Source organism: Neoarius graeffei, chromosome 23 (genome assembly GCF_027579695.1).
Source record: "Neoarius graeffei isolate fNeoGra1 chromosome 23, fNeoGra1.pri, whole genome shotgun sequence".
In the NCBI taxonomy this organism is placed as follows: domain Eukaryota; kingdom Metazoa; phylum Chordata; class Actinopteri; order Siluriformes; family Ariidae; genus Neoarius; species Neoarius graeffei.
This window is the reverse complement of record NC_083591.1, coordinates 45,992,600-46,010,876: the sequence shown is the minus strand read 5'-3', so window position 1 is coordinate 46,010,876 and position 18,277 is coordinate 45,992,600. Positions and strand designations below refer to the sequence as shown.

The window sequence follows — 18,277 nt, the reverse complement described above, 5'->3', positions numbered from 1 at the left end:
TGCTCTAGAACCTGGATATACCTTTCAGCATTGATGGTGTCTTTCCAGATGTGTAAGCTGCCCATGCCACACGCATTAATGCAACCCCATACCATCAGAGATGCAGGCTTCTGAACTGAGCGCTGATAACAACTTGGGTCGTCCTTCTCCTCTTTAGTCCGAATGACACGGCGTCCCTGATTTCCATAAAGAACTTCACATTTTGATTCGTCTGACCACAGAACAGTTTTCCACTTTGCCACAGTCCATTTTAAATGAGCCTTGGCCCAGAGAAGAGGTCTGCGCTTCTGGATCATGTTTAGATACGGCTTCTTCTTTGAACTATAGAGTTTTAGCTGGCAACAGCGGATGGCACGGTGAATTGTGTTCACAGATAATGTTCTCTGGAAATATTCCTGAGCCCATTTTGTGATTTCCAATACAGAAGCATGCCTGTATGTGATGCGGTGCCGTCTAAGGGCCCGAAGATCACGGGCACCCAGTATGGTTTTCCGGCCTTGACCCTTACGCACAGAGATTCTTCCAGATTCTCTGAATCTTTTGATGATATTATGCACTGTAGATGATGATATGGTCAAACTCTTTGCAATTTTACACTGTCGAACTCCTTTCTGATATTGCTCCACTATTTGTCAGCGCAGAATTAGGGGGATTGGTGATCCTCTTCCCATCTTTACTTCTGAGAGCCGCTGCCACTCCAAGATGCTCTTTTTATACCCAGTCATGTTAATGACCTATTGCCAATTGACCTAATGAGTTGCAATTTGGTCCTCCAGCTGTTCCTTTTTTGTACCTTTAACTTTTCCAGCCTCTTATTGCCCCTGTCCCAACTTTTTCAAGATGTGTTGCTGTCATGAAATTTCAAATGAGCCAATATTTGGCATGAAATTTCAAAATGTCTCACTTTCAACATTTGATATGTTGTCTATGTTCTGTTGTGAACACAATATCGGTTTTTGAGATTTGTAAATTATTGCATTCTGTTTTTATTTACAATTTGTGCTTTGTCCCAACTTTTTTCTACATTACAGGCATTTAACAGAAGCTAAATTTATCCAGAGCAGTTGGGTGTTCGTTGTCTTGCTCAAGGGCACCTCGGCCATTCCTGCTGGTTCAGGGAATCGAACTGGCGACCTTTTGGTCCCAAAGCTGCTTCTCTAACTATTAGGCTATGGCTTCCTGTGGATTATTTAACAAAGTCAAACAACTGTTGATACGGTGAAGCTTTAAGAAGTTGTCAGAATTGTTTAAGATTTATGAACGGCGTCTCCGCAGCTTTGTTCAAAATTTTTTGAGAGCCACCGTTTTATAAAAGCATCAATTTTAATTCAGGTGACCACACAAAACCCTAACGTGGTTAAATAAGTGGAATGGAAACTGATGATTTCAATAATCTTTAATTAAAAAATAAAACCAATACACATCCAAATGCATTTTTGTGCAGTAGGTCTGTATAATCCAGGTTCTATCAGGTCACCAGAGGAAGATGAAATACACAAAGCGTTGGGATCAAAATTTCAAACAAGCTTCAAGAGGTCTGTCTGCAATTTCTAACTTCCCAGCTTAAAATTTGAGGATGTACAATTCTACAAGTTCCCCAGACCAAAATGTGAAATAAAAGATCAGGTTCCAAATAAACCAAGAGCAGCCCTTTTAATAGTGGCGTAGTTTTTAGGACTTATAATGCTAAAAATCAATTTTATGAATGAAGTACAAACACTGCAATACAGAGAATTAATGTTATTGTAGATAAGTTTATATAACGTATATACACAAGATACACCTTTAATTCCTGGCCTGTGTGCTGGTTTTCTCCGTGTCCAGATTAACATGTCTTCATGCTAATCAGAATTCAGTCAAAAACATTTAAGACACTTGAACGAAATTTAATCAGTCAGCAAACTTGGCTATAATTCAGTATCTCCTTGAAACACTGGCATATGGATTTATAGCTTTGTCGTTGGCACGGTGATTAAGTGTCTGCTATAAATAAAATGAAGGTGCATAAATTAAATACTTCATGATTACAAAAAAAAAAAAAAAATTTTAAGGCAGTCGTACAAATGGTTGCGAAGATTCTCCTGCATTCTGGAGTTTTCGTGCGTCCATGGTGTCCTCAAATTATTGCTGTTAACGGTAAAATGATCATTACAATAAAAAGATGAGCTTTTGGTAAATGTTGGAGTGCAGGGCTGTGTGTGTCGTATGAACCACCACTTCTCCACCGTCCCAGCACATCCACTGAGCTGTCTGGATCGGAGACCAAAGGTCACAGAAGCCAAGTGTCCATGGGGCCATAGGGTAGAGAAAATGGCACTGTCCATCAGACTAGTGTTTACTCCTAGAGAGAGAGAGAGAGAGAGAGAGAGAGAGAGAGAGAGGCATAGGTCAGTGTGTAAATATGACCATTACAATCCAGCGATGTACTGTAGCTACACTAAACAATGGTGCTAATGACTAGCAGCAAATGAAAATGCATCAGAAATGGGGAAAATCGCATTTATGCTGGTTCTGTCATGACACACCCCAGGACAAAGGCTGTAAGTGCTTCAAGACCAATCCTTGAACTATTTACACAAGAGCCAAGACCAAACCAGCAGCAAATGACTTCAACATGCACTGAAAGGCATCAAAGCTTTCTGTATAGCGCATGCCAGACATGGAGAAGAGGACAAAGCTGAGCAAGCTCTTCTGTTCTCAGATCAGTCATAAACAGAAGTCTGACTCAGAGAATGACAGATGCATGGATTTCAGTCTGAAGCCACTGGATGAACACAAAGCACACAGAAACAAACCCCATTGTGATCCAGCACAAAACAAAGCATCAACAAGATGCAGAAGCAGACCTCAATGTCGGGGGGAGGAAGGCGGCGTTGTGACAAATTCTTCTAGTGTGCTGTCCAGAAACCTACCCGATTAGACTAAAGTGGCTGCTTACATAATGTAAACATAGCTAGCTAGTTAACCAATTTGCATTCCTGGAAAATTGGCCTAAAAACACCCATCTAAGACAGCCAAAGTTAATTGAAAGCTGTTCATGAACCATTTGGAGTACAAGCGTAGTTTTGGCCTTTTCTAAAAAGTAACACGCTGAAGTTCCCCCCCACCAATAATCACTATAAGTGCTACTGGCACTGAGTAATACAAGTTTGAACACACTGAAGTAGGAGGTTTTTCTTTCCGTCTGAATTTTTTTTTTTTTGCAAACGGATGCCTGCTGATGACTACAGCTGATATTTTAGTTGGAAAATACAATGGGATTACATCAAGAAACCTTACCCATCCAAAGATCAAATAACACTACAACAAAACGTTAATATTTCACACGTTTTACTAAGGGCGGCACAGTGGTTTAGTGGTTAGCGCTGTCGCCTCACAGCAAGAAGGTCCTGGGTTCGAGCCCCGTGGCCGGCGAGGGCCTTTCTGTGTGGAGTTTGCATGTTCTCCCCGTGTCCGCGTGGGTTTCCTCCGGGTGCTCCGGTTTCCCCCACAGTCCAAAGACATGCAGGTTAGGTTAACTGGTGGCTCTAAATTGACCGTAGGTGTGAATGTGAGTGTGAATGGTTGTCTGTGTCTATGTGTCAGCCCTGTGATGACCTGGCGACTTGTCCAGGGTGTACCCCGCCTTTCGCCCGTAGTCAGCTGGGATAGGCTCCAGCTTGCCTGCGACCCTGTAGAAGGATAAAGCGGCTAGAGATGATGAGAAGAGACGTTTTACTAAAGGATACGTTTAGGCGTCTTCCAAAGATGGCCATTTAGAGAGTCCAAAGGATCTTTAACCATGGTCTCTAATGAAAAAAAAAAAAAAAACTTTAGAGATCTCCTATATCTAATAATATTAGAATGTATTTATATAAAGAAGCTTACGTATGTCTATAATATCCAATAGCTGAAAAGAAACCGGGCCCTTTGGACCCCTGGTGGACACCTAGGAACAATACAGCTGAGAGGAGTGAAAAAGTAACACTTTGTTGCCAAAAGATGGCACTAGTTACCAGTTTATGCACCAGCTGAGTTTATATCCTAACTAGTGCTGTCAAACGATTAAAATATTTAATCGCGATTAATGTCGCGACTGTCATAGTTAACTCGTGATTAATTGCAATTTAATCGCACATTTTTGTCACATGAAAAACCATTGTAATTCTCTTATCAGCATAAAAAAGTGAATGGGCTTGCTTTGTACCAATGTGTTTTTTTTTTATTGCAGAGCATAACACTACGGAGCCGTAGAGGTGACATGGTGAATAAAAAAATAAAGCGTGGGAACGACTTATAAGGCGTGTGCACGAGATATTAATGCGCGCGCACGAGTTATAACCCGTGCGCACGCTTTGCGTTAAGGCGTGCGGTCGGGTAATTAAAAGTGAGGGGACGAGTTACTACGGCTCCGTATAACACGTCTTGTCACAGCCACTGCAAAGTCGGGCTGGAGCCGCCGATGGGAAAACGAAACCTAAGCCGAGCACCGTGGCTCTTCGTCCCGAGGCGCGGCAGCGCGAGCTGCCCGCGCTGGTTCTTTGGAGGGAGGGCAGAGGACTCTGGCTGTGCGGGGCGTAGCATTACAGTCTACCTGCTATCGTTTTTCTAAGCAAAGTCTCTGTTCTGTTCCAAGTTCCTGGCAGTTTCAAAAGCTTATGAAAAACCTACATCATGTCACAGAGCGTTAATCTCGCGATAAAAAAAATTATCGCCGTTAAAACTGAGTCAAGTTAACGCGATAATAACGCGACATTTTTGACAGCACTAATCCTAACCTCAAAAGCCATTTTTGCCGCTTTGCACGCACACAGCAAAACAGTTACAGTTTTTACATTACACTTTGCGCAGGTTTCATAAACATAGTTGAAGTGATGTATATTCTTTGGTCGAAGCTGCATATCCTCGTGTTCGGAATTTCATTGGCTACACAAAGCGCTAGTCATCAGCACAGCTGGCTGCAACTGGCTCTGTCTGAACATGAACGAGGGGCAAGCGCTTCTTTTCAGCATGGACTCATTGGCTATTTTCGGCTGTGGACGGGACACGGAAGCTCCTACTGGGTCAACTGAGGTGTCAAAAGGTCAGAGTTCAGTCACCATTTTGATGCAAGGATAAGGCATTTGTTTATGACTGAGAACATGTGGAAGATTAGGCACATTTGCCAACAAGTTTAAAATGATGCGGTAGCAGTCTGTAGTTATTTATTAATATAATAACAGGTATTTGACTAAATTGGATCGTCTGGACCTTTCCCAATAAAACCAGACCATTATCGTAATGTTAATCACCGGATAACTATGAGGCTCCTCGGTGAGTTATCCGAATTTTTGTTCTGACAGAGGTGTTGATTGTACCTTTGCACAAATTGCCAAGGTCTGGCTAGCATCTTTATTCTCTCCTGAAATATTTAACCATCAGGTGAGTGCATGTAGGGCAGAATAATTTATATTATATGGTTAGGATAACAGTTCTGTCACACTTCAATATTTCCAGAGAACTGCATCGTCTGTACACGCTACAGATCGTGCCTCTGCTGATGTGCGTAGTGCAGCAGGTGGTAGACTTGGTTAGGAAAAATGATACACAGTTAGTAAGCATTTTTTAATCTGTGATTTTGTATAGCAAAATCCAACCCAGCGGTAATCAAATGACATGCTTTGCAGCACAAATAAAAAATAAAAATAAAAAAAAGGCAACGTCCCACAGTGGCAGCAGCAGTGAGTGAGCAGAAAGGAAATGATGCTACAAAATCAAAAGCGCTATAATAAATGGCATCAAAAGCAAGTTCATGCTGCTGATACACCCACAAAAAAAAAAAAAAAAAAAAAAAGCAAGCACACAGAGCAAAACCATTACACATACACGGCTAAACTAGCACAGATCAAAACACAGCGAAGAGTCCAGCAGTAATGGAAAGCACTACGATTCTAATGGAGGCTCACCTACGCTACCTCCCTTACCTGCGTCACTGGTCACCTTCGCTAGCCGAGATCTCCGTCTCTTTATGAACCACTACTTTGGTGACCGACATGTCTGGGTGCTGCTCTTTGATCTCTTTTATGGCCTGAGCCAGAGCCTTGTTCAGAGAAATGCCACACAAGACCAGCAGGGGGCGCACACAGGAGAATCACCACAATTAGATAAGAATCAGTCAGGGAATTAATGCCTGGTATTGTGATTCATTGGTTAAACATTTTGCTGTGTAAAATTACAAGCTTTTGTTTGCACAACTCTAAAAGTCAAGTTGAAACAGTGACAAAACTAATCAAAAGGTTGAAAAAAAAAAGTGTGATTAGTAAAGTTTTTTTTTTTTAAATATATATACACACACATTACCATTCAAAAGTTTGGGGTCATCCAGACAATTTTGTGTTTTCCATGAAAAGTCACACTTTTATTTACCACCATAAGTTGTAAAATGAATCGAAAATATAGTCGAGACATTTTTCTGGCCATTTTGAGCATTTAATCGACCCCACAAATGTGATGCTCCAGAAACTCAATCTGCTCAAAGGAAGGTCAGTTTTATAGCTTCTCTAAAGAGCTAAACTGTTTTCAGCTGTGCTAACATGATTGTACAAGGGTTTTCTAATCATCCATTAGCCTTCTGAGGCAATGAGCAAACACATTGTACCATTAGAACACTGGAGTGAGAGTTGCTGGAAATGGGCCTCTATACACCTATGGAGATATTGCACCAAAACCCAGACATTTGCAGCTAGAATAGTCATTTACCACATTAGCAATGTATAGAGTGTAGTTCTGATTAGTTTAAAGTGATCGTCATTGAAAAGAACAGTGCTTTTCTTTCAAAAATAAGGACATTTCAAAGTGACCCCAAACTTTTGAACGGTAGTGTGCACTGTATATATTGCTAGATTTATTTATAAACAGAAGCAAATCCAAAATATTAACCATGCATTCAATTACTCCAACCTAGCTAAATAAACAATTCATTAATTCAATATTTGGATTCCAGTCACAATCTGAAATGAAGCCAAATCCATTTCTAATGAAGTGCAGAGAAAGAGAGAGAGAGAGCGCACAAGCATGCGCCTCAGTACCTGGTCATGATCGATGTTTGCATCCCCAGAGATAACGATCCTCTTCTCGATCCGGGTCTCGGAGATGCCTCCCTTCACCGTCTAACACAGAAGAAAGATGTAAACAAAGTATAAATATAAAAATAGTTATAAAAGAGAGATGATGTCCTTCACTGAAGTTGATTGTATTCAATCTAAATATAAAATAATCTGCGGAAGTAAAAAACACGGGCAGTAAATACGAATGCAAGGTAAGATGCATCCGATGCATTCATAAATACGCATGCGATTATAGAAAACCGCATGTGCTGACTGTTCGAGAAATTCGGACTATTTCTCAATAATCACGGTTCAATCTTTAGTTCATCTAAGATATGGCTATTTTGTCTAGTCAGTCAGTTTAGCCCCAAAATTACCAAAACAGATAATTTTATCTACCGTGATCCATTTTTATCTCGACTTCATCTCCGTTATTATTCAGCGAATAATCGTTAAAGGAACAGTCCACCGTACTTCCATAATGAAATATGTTCTTCTCTGAATTGAGACGAGCTGCTCCGTACCTCTCCGAGCTTTGTGCGACCTCCCAGTCAGTCAGACGCGCTGTTACTGCTGTTAGCAATGTAGCTAGGCTCAGCATGGCCAATGGTATTTTTTGGGGCTGTAGTTAGATGCGACCAAACTCTTCCACGTTTTTCCTGTTTACATAGGTTTATATGACCAGTGACATGAAACAAGTTCAGTTACACAAATTGAAACGTGGCAATTTTCTATGCTATGGAAAGTCCGCACTATAATGACAGGCGTACTAACACCTTCTGCGCGCTTCGACAGCGCATTGATACCTTCACTTGGAGTTGTACCATTTTTTTTTTTTTTTTTAGACAGGGCGGACGGACCAGGGCATTCGCCCGCCTGGCCGTGCCCGATGAGGAGCGCTCTCGGCCGGCTTGGGAGGCAGACGGCAGCCCCTCCTGGAAGTGTGGTTTTACCAGGGGCCTCATGCGAAAAAATGACAAAGTCCTAGTTTTACCATGGGGCTCGAGTTGTACCATTTTTTTTTTTTTTTTTTTTTTTTTTTAGACAGGGCGGATGGACCAGGGCATTCACTCACCTGGCCGTGCCCGAAGAGGAGTGAAGGTATCAATGCGCTGTCGAAGCGCGCAGAAGGTGTCTGTCATTATAGGGCGGACTTTCCATAGCATAGAAAATCGCCACGTTTCAATTTGTGTAACTGAACTTGTTTCATGTCACTGGTCATATAAACCTATGTAAACAGGAAAAACGCGGAAGAGTTTGGTCGCATCTAACTACAGCCCCAAAAAATACCATTGGCCATGCTGAGTCTAGCTACATTGCTAACAGCAGTGACGGCGCGTCTGACTGACTGGGAGGTCGCGCAAAGCTCGGAGAGGTACGGAGCAGCTCGTCTCAATTCAGAGAAGAGCATATTTCATTATGGAAATACGGTGGACTGTTCCTTTAAGTATCAAGAGGTAGTGGAGGCAAAAAAGAAAAAAAAGGGATATTTGCTGGATATACTGGGAAAAGCCATCAAACACTAGTAGCTCAAATGGTGCGCACTCTTGTGTCATGCAGTTTGTTTCCACAAGGTGCTTCTTTGAGTCTTATTAAAATGTTTTTGTTCTCCACTGGCTGAGTGGTTAAGCCTGCTTTCCCGAGTTGACGTCACTGACCTTTGTTATTTGTGTCGTGGTTGTGGTGCTGTTGTTCTCGGATGTGATCGTCTGAGCGCTCATGAGAACTCCAGGGTCTGCATCGCCATTAGCATCCACCTGTACACAAACAGAACACGTCAAGTCAACTCATTTAAAAATATTTAGGAAGCAATTTAACAAGGTAATTAGCGAGACGTGTGCAACGACGATTAGCAACATGAAGTAAACGTGAAGATGTGTACCTCAGCAGACTCGTAGGTGATGGTTTTGGTCTCAGTATGAACAATAGGCACCTCATTGGTCGTTGGCTGCAGCGGCTCCTCGGACTCCTCTGACTGCTGTGCAGATAGGAGAGATCAGAAAGTAAGGAACGCACAAGCCGTTGAAAAAACAAAACAAAAAACACACTACACAGCGAGTACCAACAGTTTAGCGGGAAAACGGATCTTCAGAGACGCAAAACAGCAGTCAGACCAAACTAATAAATCAAATCATTAGTTTTCTTTTGTTTCAGACATGTAAAAGTTTTTTCCTTTACCTGACATGTTTCGACGGTGTAACTTCCGTCTTCATCAGAGGGTCACCCGGATGTTGGTGTATGACGTGCCTTTATAATCAGCTGATGTTACGGAGGTGTGACCTCACTGTCAATATTGACAGGTAGGTCACACCTCCCGCTGTCAGTGTTGCCCCCTCAGGACGGCGCTTCAGGTGTGGGAGAGCATGTATGCCCCCTCATCCCTGTTTATTGTTCTTGGGCTACGGGCAGATTCTACCGTAACTGGATCCATTAACCACTTGCCCACAAAATAAGAAATTTTTCTTGTCCTTTTTTCAGTGAGGTAATATTTTCAAGATTGAAAATATGGTATTTGGTCTTCTAAAACAGCACGTCATTTAAAAATACACCGAGTATATCAATAAAAGATTTTTAAAGAATAAAGTTCTATTTCTTTGACATATCTGACAGACATAACTCCCATTTTAAAAATCCCTTTCATTATCGCTGTTGCTATCGTCAGTGAATTTCTGTCAGATGACCTGACGATAGACTCGGCCATTATGGATCTTTGGTAGTTATCGTGTGGAAGCAGGCTTTATCATTTTTGGGTGTCAACAGATAGAGTTGAAATAGATTAACAGCGAAAAAACTATTTCGTTCACGAGAGAAGCCCACAGTTATTTTTAAAAAATGCTATCGTCAGTCTGTCAGTCAAATGCACCTGACGATAGCAAAATTCAAGCCCTCACCACGCACATGTTGACTGACGCAAAGAGGAAATTCTACTGCGCATGATTTTTGTGACAGCAGACATTTACTTCCGGGCAAGACTTGGAGTTCTGACAGCTAGATTTCATCAAATAAATCAAGGTAAGATTTTCTGTCAGCTATCCTGATGATAGAAATTTTTGACGATAGAAACATTGAGAATATATTTGTGCATTCATATTTAAATTTTTCTGGAGGAAAACTATCGTAAGTTGAGATAAATCGGAGCCGCTTGCGACCCTTTCAGCCGACAGGCCGTTTCAATGTGTTATTTCTCCGCGAAAGTGACACAGTCGTGTCTATCGCCACTGTTCTGGCAATTATTGTTGATATTTCAATTTTGAAAATAAATTTTCTTTATTTCAATATTTTATTATTTGGTTCTAGTGATGAGGTATTTAATATTATTACTAAATTTGTCAGATTAATAATGTAAGAAACAGTTTTGTTGCTATTGTCATCTAGAGTGTCTGTCAGAATATGATGGTAGACGTAAGTTTGTCGGTCAGATTTTGATGATAGAAACCGATGTGTTTCTATTGTCATTTAGCATGTCTGTCATGTCAGGCTTTTATTAATTAGTTACCAGGACTACTGTCCTAAAATTTACTGTGAATGTCCAAGACCCCAAATGCTACTAGAAAAACTTAATAGAATGATCAAAATAATCAATTCAGCAATTTAAGGAGATGGGACTTAACTGGCCTCTGTTATGGTAGAATCTGCCTACACTTTCTGATTTCTATTGACTCCTTAATCCAACGGTGGTATCTGTCGTTCTCTTGTTGTATGATTTGAGCATTGTCCCAGTCCATTATATGATTTTCCCTTCTGCAGTGGTCTGTTATTGCTGATTTGAGGTTCTCTTGCATGGCTTTATCTTTTATTGCGCTTGTTTGTCTCTGTTCTGTTTCTTTTTCACATTCCTTTTTATGTTCCTTTTTTCGTGTACTAAAACTCCTTTCTGTCTCCCCAATGTAGGTTTTGTTGCATGACTGGCATGGTATTTCATATATGACATTGCATTTATTGTGTTGATCGATTTTGTCCTTAGGGTGAACTAGTAGCTGTCGTAGTTTTGTGTGTGGTTTCACAGGTGTTTGTATGTAGTGTTTTTTCATGGCTCTTTGGATTCGTTCTGTAACTCCTCTGACATACGGTAGAGTCCGTAACATCAGCACGTCACGCACCAACATCCGGGTGACCCTCTGATGAAGACGGAAGTTACACCGTCGAAACAGGTCAGGTAAAGGAAAAAACTTTTACATGTCTGAAACAAAACTAATGATTTGATTTAATAAGACATAATGAACGTAACATATCTACCAAACTAATAAAATTCACCTCTAGAGGAAAAACCAAGGCATTGAAAGAGAAAGGACACAGGACATGAAAAACACATTTGTTTCTGGTAGCACTTTCATTTCATGTTGACCCTCCAGGTGAACTATGACCTGTGAATTCATAAGCCTTGACTTTTTGAGCCAAAAAAAAAAAAAGTGGTCTGGTTGGTTTAAAAAAAAAAAAAAAGTCTGACTTGCTTGCCACACATTTAAAAAAAAAAAAAGTCCCACTTTATGATGTACACTATGTTTTCCCCCCACCCACTACGATTTTATCAATTTCAATTAAACTACTGAGTTACACATTAGACTGATCCTTTAATAGATTTCTCAATTTGTTTAAACGGCTACTTCTCTCAAAAAGGCTAATGTCACTGCGAATTTTTTTTTTTTTTTTTACACCCCACAAATACGATTAGCATTTTCACTTGAAGTACTCCTTCACATAATCAGTGGTCTTTTATTATGAATTATTAGAAAACAAAACATACTACATGCACGAGGATACAGTGACATTTCTCTTGAACACCGACAATGATGCAGTTAATGTACAGGGCCGTACAATGATTTACACACTGGTTAAACACTTCAGAAATAAGACCGAAGGAGAGGAGGACAGAAGTCCCTTTTGAATTTGAGTTTGAGACTGACATGGCAAGACTGAAGTTAAATCAAGTTACTTCTACAAGGTAGTGGCATTAACTGCATTCACTTCCTGCTTCATCTTTGTTACTTCCTGTCAGGCTTGTCGTACGCAAGTCCAGGACTCTGACTCGAATCCAGCTTGCGCCCTAATTTTAAGGGCTCGTGACTTGATTTGGACTTTAGCGCTAATGACCTGTACCCCTTTTCCACCAAATCAGTTCCAGGGCTGGTTCGGGGCCAGTGCTGGTGCTGGTTCACAACTCGTTCAACTTGCGAGCCAGCTGAGAACCAGTTTGCTTTTCCATAGCTCGCGGTGCTAAGGGAAGCCACATCATTACGTCGCTACGTTTACATAAACCTTGGCGCGAATATCGAAGCAAAAACAACACGGAAGCAGCAGCAGCAGCAGCAACAACAATAATGGATGACTCCGCGTTTGTACAGCTGCTGCTTCTCGTCGCTTAAAAATGGCGATCTTTCACGGTCTTGTTATTGTTGTTGGTCTTAATAACTCCGCCCCCCCCCGCTGACATAAGCGGTTCTTTCCTCTGGCCCAGCAGAGAGTTGGTGCTAGCCTGGAACCGGTTTTTCTGGCCCCAGAACCAGTTCTTTGTCAGTGGAAACAGAAAACCCGGTTCCAAACTAAGCACTGGCCCCGAACCAGCCCTGGAACTGCTTTGGTGGAAAAGGGGCTCTAGACTTGTGCATTAACTGCATTCGGACTCGTAAATTGGAGACGAGGACTCGGATTTTTTCTTAATTTTTTATAACCGGCCATAATTTGGCAGATCTTTATCTTCATTAACTTTTATACTAATTTCATGCACATTTGCCTGTTCGTAGGTCATGTTCAGGAACAAACGAACATTAATGGTGCTAAAATGCCTGGAGAGAACGCCCCTAGGATTGTCTGCTTTGCTTATACAGACTTCTTGTGCAGGGGGGGAAATGCACTGCTGTGTGTTCCATATGCAGAACAACTATCAAGGAGACGATGGGAACAACCTCGAACTTCGTCATTTGGCAAGACTCCACCCAGGGAAATGAGTGACACGCTATGTTCATTGCTCTGTTGATAGCGGGGCTTGCTGACTGACTGATGAACTAGCAAGCGTTAACCCTCTCTCATATTATTTGCCCTGTTGATAGCAGGGCTTGCAGAGCGAGGAGCTGTTTATCTGTAGCTTATTAACTAAAATGGGGCAGTCAAGGAGTAACGTTAGTCCGACACAGTAGCAGACGGTTTCACATAAAAGGCAGCCACCGTCGAATGGTGTGGTTGGAGTTTTGTTCTCGGACTTGACTTGGATCAATAGTGGACTCGACTTGAAATTTTCTTTAACGACTGAGTTGAACACTGGGGACTCGAGACTGGACTCAGACTCGAGGTTTAGTGACAACACCACCACCGCTTCCTGCAGAACCTCTTCCACTTTGTCCATATTCGGACTTGAGCTTTTCTTCCCCTTTGTTTTCAGTATAAAGTCTCTGAAGGTAGCGTTTTCATATCTTGCTAGGTTCCACTTCCTCTTGTAAAACCTGCTCAGTAATGTGATCCTCACAGGGTGACACTAGCCACACAGCTGCAGACAGCTGGCTTTCATCAGGTTCGGCTCGTCCCCGCTTACTGATGGGTGAGCTAGAAGAAGCATAAAAACTCCAAATTTCTCTCTTCGTTCATGAGAAAAGCCTTCAACATGGTCACGACACCCGATTTCTTGGTAGGAGTACGGTTCTTGCAGTCCTTCTCATCAGGACAAATCTATTCCTCTTCAATTACAGGCGCCACTCCTGACTGGAACCCTGACTTTCTTCATCTGCATACCCTTGTTGCTTCAGCTCGTGCTGAAGAAAAGCTTCATTTACCCCCAAATCACCTTCTGCTTCCTTCACTGGCAACTCCATTTCTTCTCTACATCTTTGACTTCATGCTCATTGCGATTCTGAGCAGAAACCTCAGCACGTCTAAACAAGACTCTTCCTTCAGCAGAAAATTCTTCGAGTCGAAGAGGATGCCTCATCTAGTTGGATTTGAGCAGGAAATCCATTCTTAGTACAAGTTTGAGCAGAAAGTTCTTTGATCTCAATAGTGGCTTGAGCAGGACAGTTTTCTTTCATAGCTGAGGTCAGAACCAGAAGCTCTTCCATCTCAGTAGGGGTCTGAGCAGGATGTCCTTTCTTCTTATCTGAGAAAGAGACCCTTCTTCCTTGATATGGGTCTGAACAGAACATTCCTCAATACAGGTCTGTGCAGGCAGTTTTGCATCCTATAGATGGCTTTGAATAGAAAATCCATCCCTCTCTATCGGCCCGAGAAGAAAACTTCATTCTCAAGATGAGTTTGAGCAAGCAGTTTTTCCTGACCAGCTAGGGTCAGAAACAAATTATTCCATGTCAATATTTATCTCAGCCAGAAGCCTTCCCTTTTTACCAGGGATCTGAGCAAGGGACACTTCTTCCACAATATGCTCCTTAATAGAAAATTCTTGATCCTCATTAGGGGTTTGAGCAGGAAATTCCTCCTCAATATGGATCAGAGCTGGAAGTCGTTCTATACCAGAAGACACATGTAAAAGGAAATACTTTCTCCTCAGCATGAGTCTGAGCAGGAAGTTCTTCCTTCACTGTATATGACTGAACGGAAAATCACTGGCACCATGTCCAATGCAAGTTGCTTAAGAGACTCTTCTACCATGAGCACCTGAGCTTCACCAGTAGAGGACACTATTGCAGTGTCTTTACTATTGCCCTGGTCTCCAGATTGCCCAACTGTATCAAGTACTGACATTTCTTTTTCAGTAAGTGAGGAGTCCTGACTGAATGATTTTGAATGTATGCCTCCAGATACTGAGGCTTGCTCCTCAGACAAAACACAGAGGAGCTGGAGGACCTTCCTCAATCACCACATTATCTGAAGCTTTAGGTGTCAGAATATTCACCATAGCGTCTGCTTTATTTTCTTCTACTACTGCAGTGTCCTGTTGGTCACCTGAGCTCTGAGAGACAAATGGCACTTCAGACCGTTATCTATGGAATTCGATTACAGATAGGGCTGTGCTTAGCAAGGATTTGTATATTAATGTTTAGGTACTGGGGAAAGACACCTCAACCCAGAAACTTAGGGTGTTTTCACACCTGGTCCCCTTTAAAGGAACCAGACTCAGTCCTCTTTAAGTGGACCAAAAAGTGGACCAACAGAAAAAGAACTCAGTTCTTTTTGTGTTCACACTGTGAATTTATTACAAAGAGGACTGGGTTCTCTTTCTGGTCCAGTTAAGCTTTGATGGGGCCTCAGTCCTCTTTCTGTTCACACCAGGTCCTCTAGAGCCCTCAGACCCCCAGTGCACAGAATTCTGGGTAATTTTCTCTTGAATCAAAATGTCTGCTGCCATGCTTGCCCTGCTGTATTCTTTGATCAAAATAGTGCGAATTAAGGAAAAATTTTATATATATATATAAATAAAAAATATAGCTATATTATTGTGGCCGACTCATCAGTCAGTAAGTTCAGAGAACTGTAAAGCGGCTGTGGTAAGTTCCAAAAGGAAGTTGAGTTTCCCTGCTACAGCCACGTGACCAACTACGGCAAACGAAGGTGGTTAACTACAGTGAAAAAGGCGAAGTGAACCCGGTGCACTTTTTGTTCACAATGCGCAGATTAGGTGAACCGTACCGTTGATTTTTAGTGGACCGTACTGAGACCACCTCCTGAGGTGGTCTCAGTTCGGTTCGCTTTAAAGGGGTCTGGGTACGGTTGGAGTGTTCACATATGCGCAAAAAATGCTGAGTCATCGATCTGAGTTCGGTTAGATGGCTGAAAGGGACCAAGTGTGAAAACACCCTTAGTACACCGAGTGTACGAGAACAAAGCAAGCAAATGAATCCTAACCATTTCACCAATTTGGTGCTTTGCTTGAATAACATCTATGCACATTATCAAGACTATTACTGGGATGTGTTTAGACTACAGAGGTCTCAAAAGTAGCTGGCTGGCGGTGGCAGATCGCCGTCTGTAGTAGGATTTGCCGCAGTTTATTTTTCACTGAGTAACAAAAAATATTTTTGTTCACATTTGTACAAAACTGAGCAGCATGCGATGTGAAACTGAGTTTTATTCAACTAAATAATAGCTAAATACTAACACGTCCGTAAGAAATATAGGCAGCCATTATGCTGTCATGTGCTGTAACTAAGCTGTAATCTGACTGACAACGTTTCGTGTGCTACGATTGAGCCGCGCTACCACATGGCTAGAAATGGCGACTAAAAAGCGGAGTGGCACGTTAGATGCCTGGTTTTCAAAAAGGCCTCAAACCACAGGAAAGTCTGTAATTTTACCCATCACTATGATTACCGAGTGAAATACGTCTGTGTATGGGTCCGTGGTCGGCTAAATATTAAATTATAAATAATTGATTGCTATCCCATTATTGTATATAGCCTGTTTTGGGTCAAACCCGCCCACTCTGCATGCTTGGCGCATTGTGCAAAAGGCAACAGAGCGGTTCCTTTCAAAGAAAAGAAGGATAAAGGGGAAGATAGAACATGTAAAAAAAAAAACCCCTGAATCAAGTTCAGTACCTGATATCACTACAGACACTGTTGTAGAAGCGTTAGGATTAGATCAATACTCCGATTGTTCAGAAATTGAATAATGAATCAAAAAGAAATTCGACGATACAAAACTTATTTTTGATGTTTACAAAATCAAGTTCTTGTAACTTACTTGATTTTGTAAAAATAAAAAAAATATATAAAAGTTTTGTATTGTCAAATTCCTTTGATTCTTTACTATATGTATCAGAGGGGGACGATCTGGAGTACAGAGAGGTCATCACCAACTTTGTCGCCTGGTGCGAACTGAACCACCTGCGCATCAACGCCAGCAAGACAAAGGAGGTGGTGATGGATTTCAGAAGGACGGTTCCTCAAATTGCACCAGTGAGCATCCAGGGTTTGGACACTGAGATCATGGAGGAGTACAAATACCTGGGTGTTCACCTCAACAACAAACTGGACTGGACTAACAACACAGATGTCCTGTACAAGAAGGGCCAAAGTCGCCTCCACCTCTTGAGAAGACTGAGGTCTTTTGGTGTGTGCAGGACACTGCTTAGGACTTTTCATGACTCTGTGGTAGCATCAGCAATTTTCTACGCTGTGGTCTGCTGGGGCTGTGGAAGTTCAGAGAGGGACAGGAAGAAACTTAATAAACTGGTCAGAAGGGCTGGCTCAGTCTTGGACTGTCCTGTGGACTCCATTGAGGTGGTGGGTGAGAGGAGGATGTTAGCCAAGCTGACCTCAATCATGGATAACCCCTCTCACCCCCTACAGTTGAACTCAAAATTATTAGCCCCCCTTAAATTTTGGAACATTTTCCCAAATATCCTCCAAATGTTTAAAGCATTGATAAAATTTGATATACACAAACAATCACCAGTACTATTCAGATGTTTGTGGTGCATTTTGGAATATGAAATTAGTTTTAGGCTGTCTTTATATGAAATATGGTAAAAATGAGTTGGTCAAAAATATTAGCCCCCATGTGGATTCTTGCTTTTAAAACACAGTTAATTAACCAATCAGCTTTTAAACAACACCTGTGCAATCAGTTGGCTTCCTAGCAACACCTGTAGTCAATTGGCTCCATTCAACAGTTTAAAAGGACTCCAAGGAACAGGGCATTTGAATGAATGAGGAGGATTACTATTTGTCACAATGCCGAAGACTAAAGAAATAAGTCTTGAACTCCGACAAAAGATTGTGGAGGCTCATGACAAGGGCCAAGGCTACACTGCCATTTCGAAGAGGTTTACAGTCTCCAGAACTGCAGTTCGGTGCATCATTGCCAAGTACAAGGAGACAAATTTGATCAAGAACAAACCTGGTCGTGGACGCAAGTGTAAGATCTCAAGAACTCTGGAAAGAAAAATTGTCAGAGATGTCCGTAAAGAGCCCCGTACATCTGCAAAGGAAATTGTTGCTGACCTGGCCTCTTCTGGAGTTTGTGTGTCAAGGCACACTGTTGTGAGGGCTCTTCATCGGAATGGGCTTCGGGGCTATCGTCCCAGAAGAACCCCCTTACTAAAACATCGTCACATCAAAGCCCGACTAAAGTTTGCCCGTGAGTACTTGAAGAAGAAAGATGAGTTTTGGAAGTCTGTGCTTTGGTCAGATGAGACGAAATTGGAGCTGTTTGGGCATATGGACATTGCCTATGTATGGCGAAGAAAGGGAGAGGCCTTCAACCCTGTGAACACAGTTCCCACAGTTAAACATGGTGGTGGCAGCATCATGCTGTGGGGCTGTTTTGCA

General features: G+C 41.9%; 1 protein-coding gene across 6 annotated transcripts in view; it reads right to left on the bottom strand.

Annotated features, from left to right (window-relative positions):
- Nucleotides 1–1,381: 1,381 nt before the first annotated feature.
- Nucleotides 1,382–18,277, bottom strand: part of LOC132871760 (band 4.1-like protein 3) — a 105,275-nt gene continuing 88,379 nt past the window's right edge. For 4 of the 6 annotated variants that reach the window (XM_060906243.1, XM_060906247.1, XM_060906245.1 and 1 more), the window contains exons 14-18: nucleotides 8,947–9,042; nucleotides 8,723–8,821; nucleotides 7,047–7,127; nucleotides 5,943–6,058; nucleotides 1,382–2,341 (exon numbers count right to left, since the gene is read on the bottom strand). In XM_060906243.1, coding sequence (XP_060762226.1) covers nucleotides 5,948–6,058; nucleotides 7,047–7,127; nucleotides 8,723–8,821; nucleotides 8,947–9,042 — 387 coding nt within the window. In that variant the 3' untranslated portion in view covers nucleotides 1,382–2,341; nucleotides 5,943–5,947. The remainder of the gene's footprint in view (nucleotides 2,342–5,942; nucleotides 6,059–7,046; nucleotides 7,128–8,722; nucleotides 8,822–8,946; nucleotides 9,043–18,277) is intronic. The other 2 variants (XM_060906246.1, XM_060906248.1) reach the window with 2 other exon arrangements.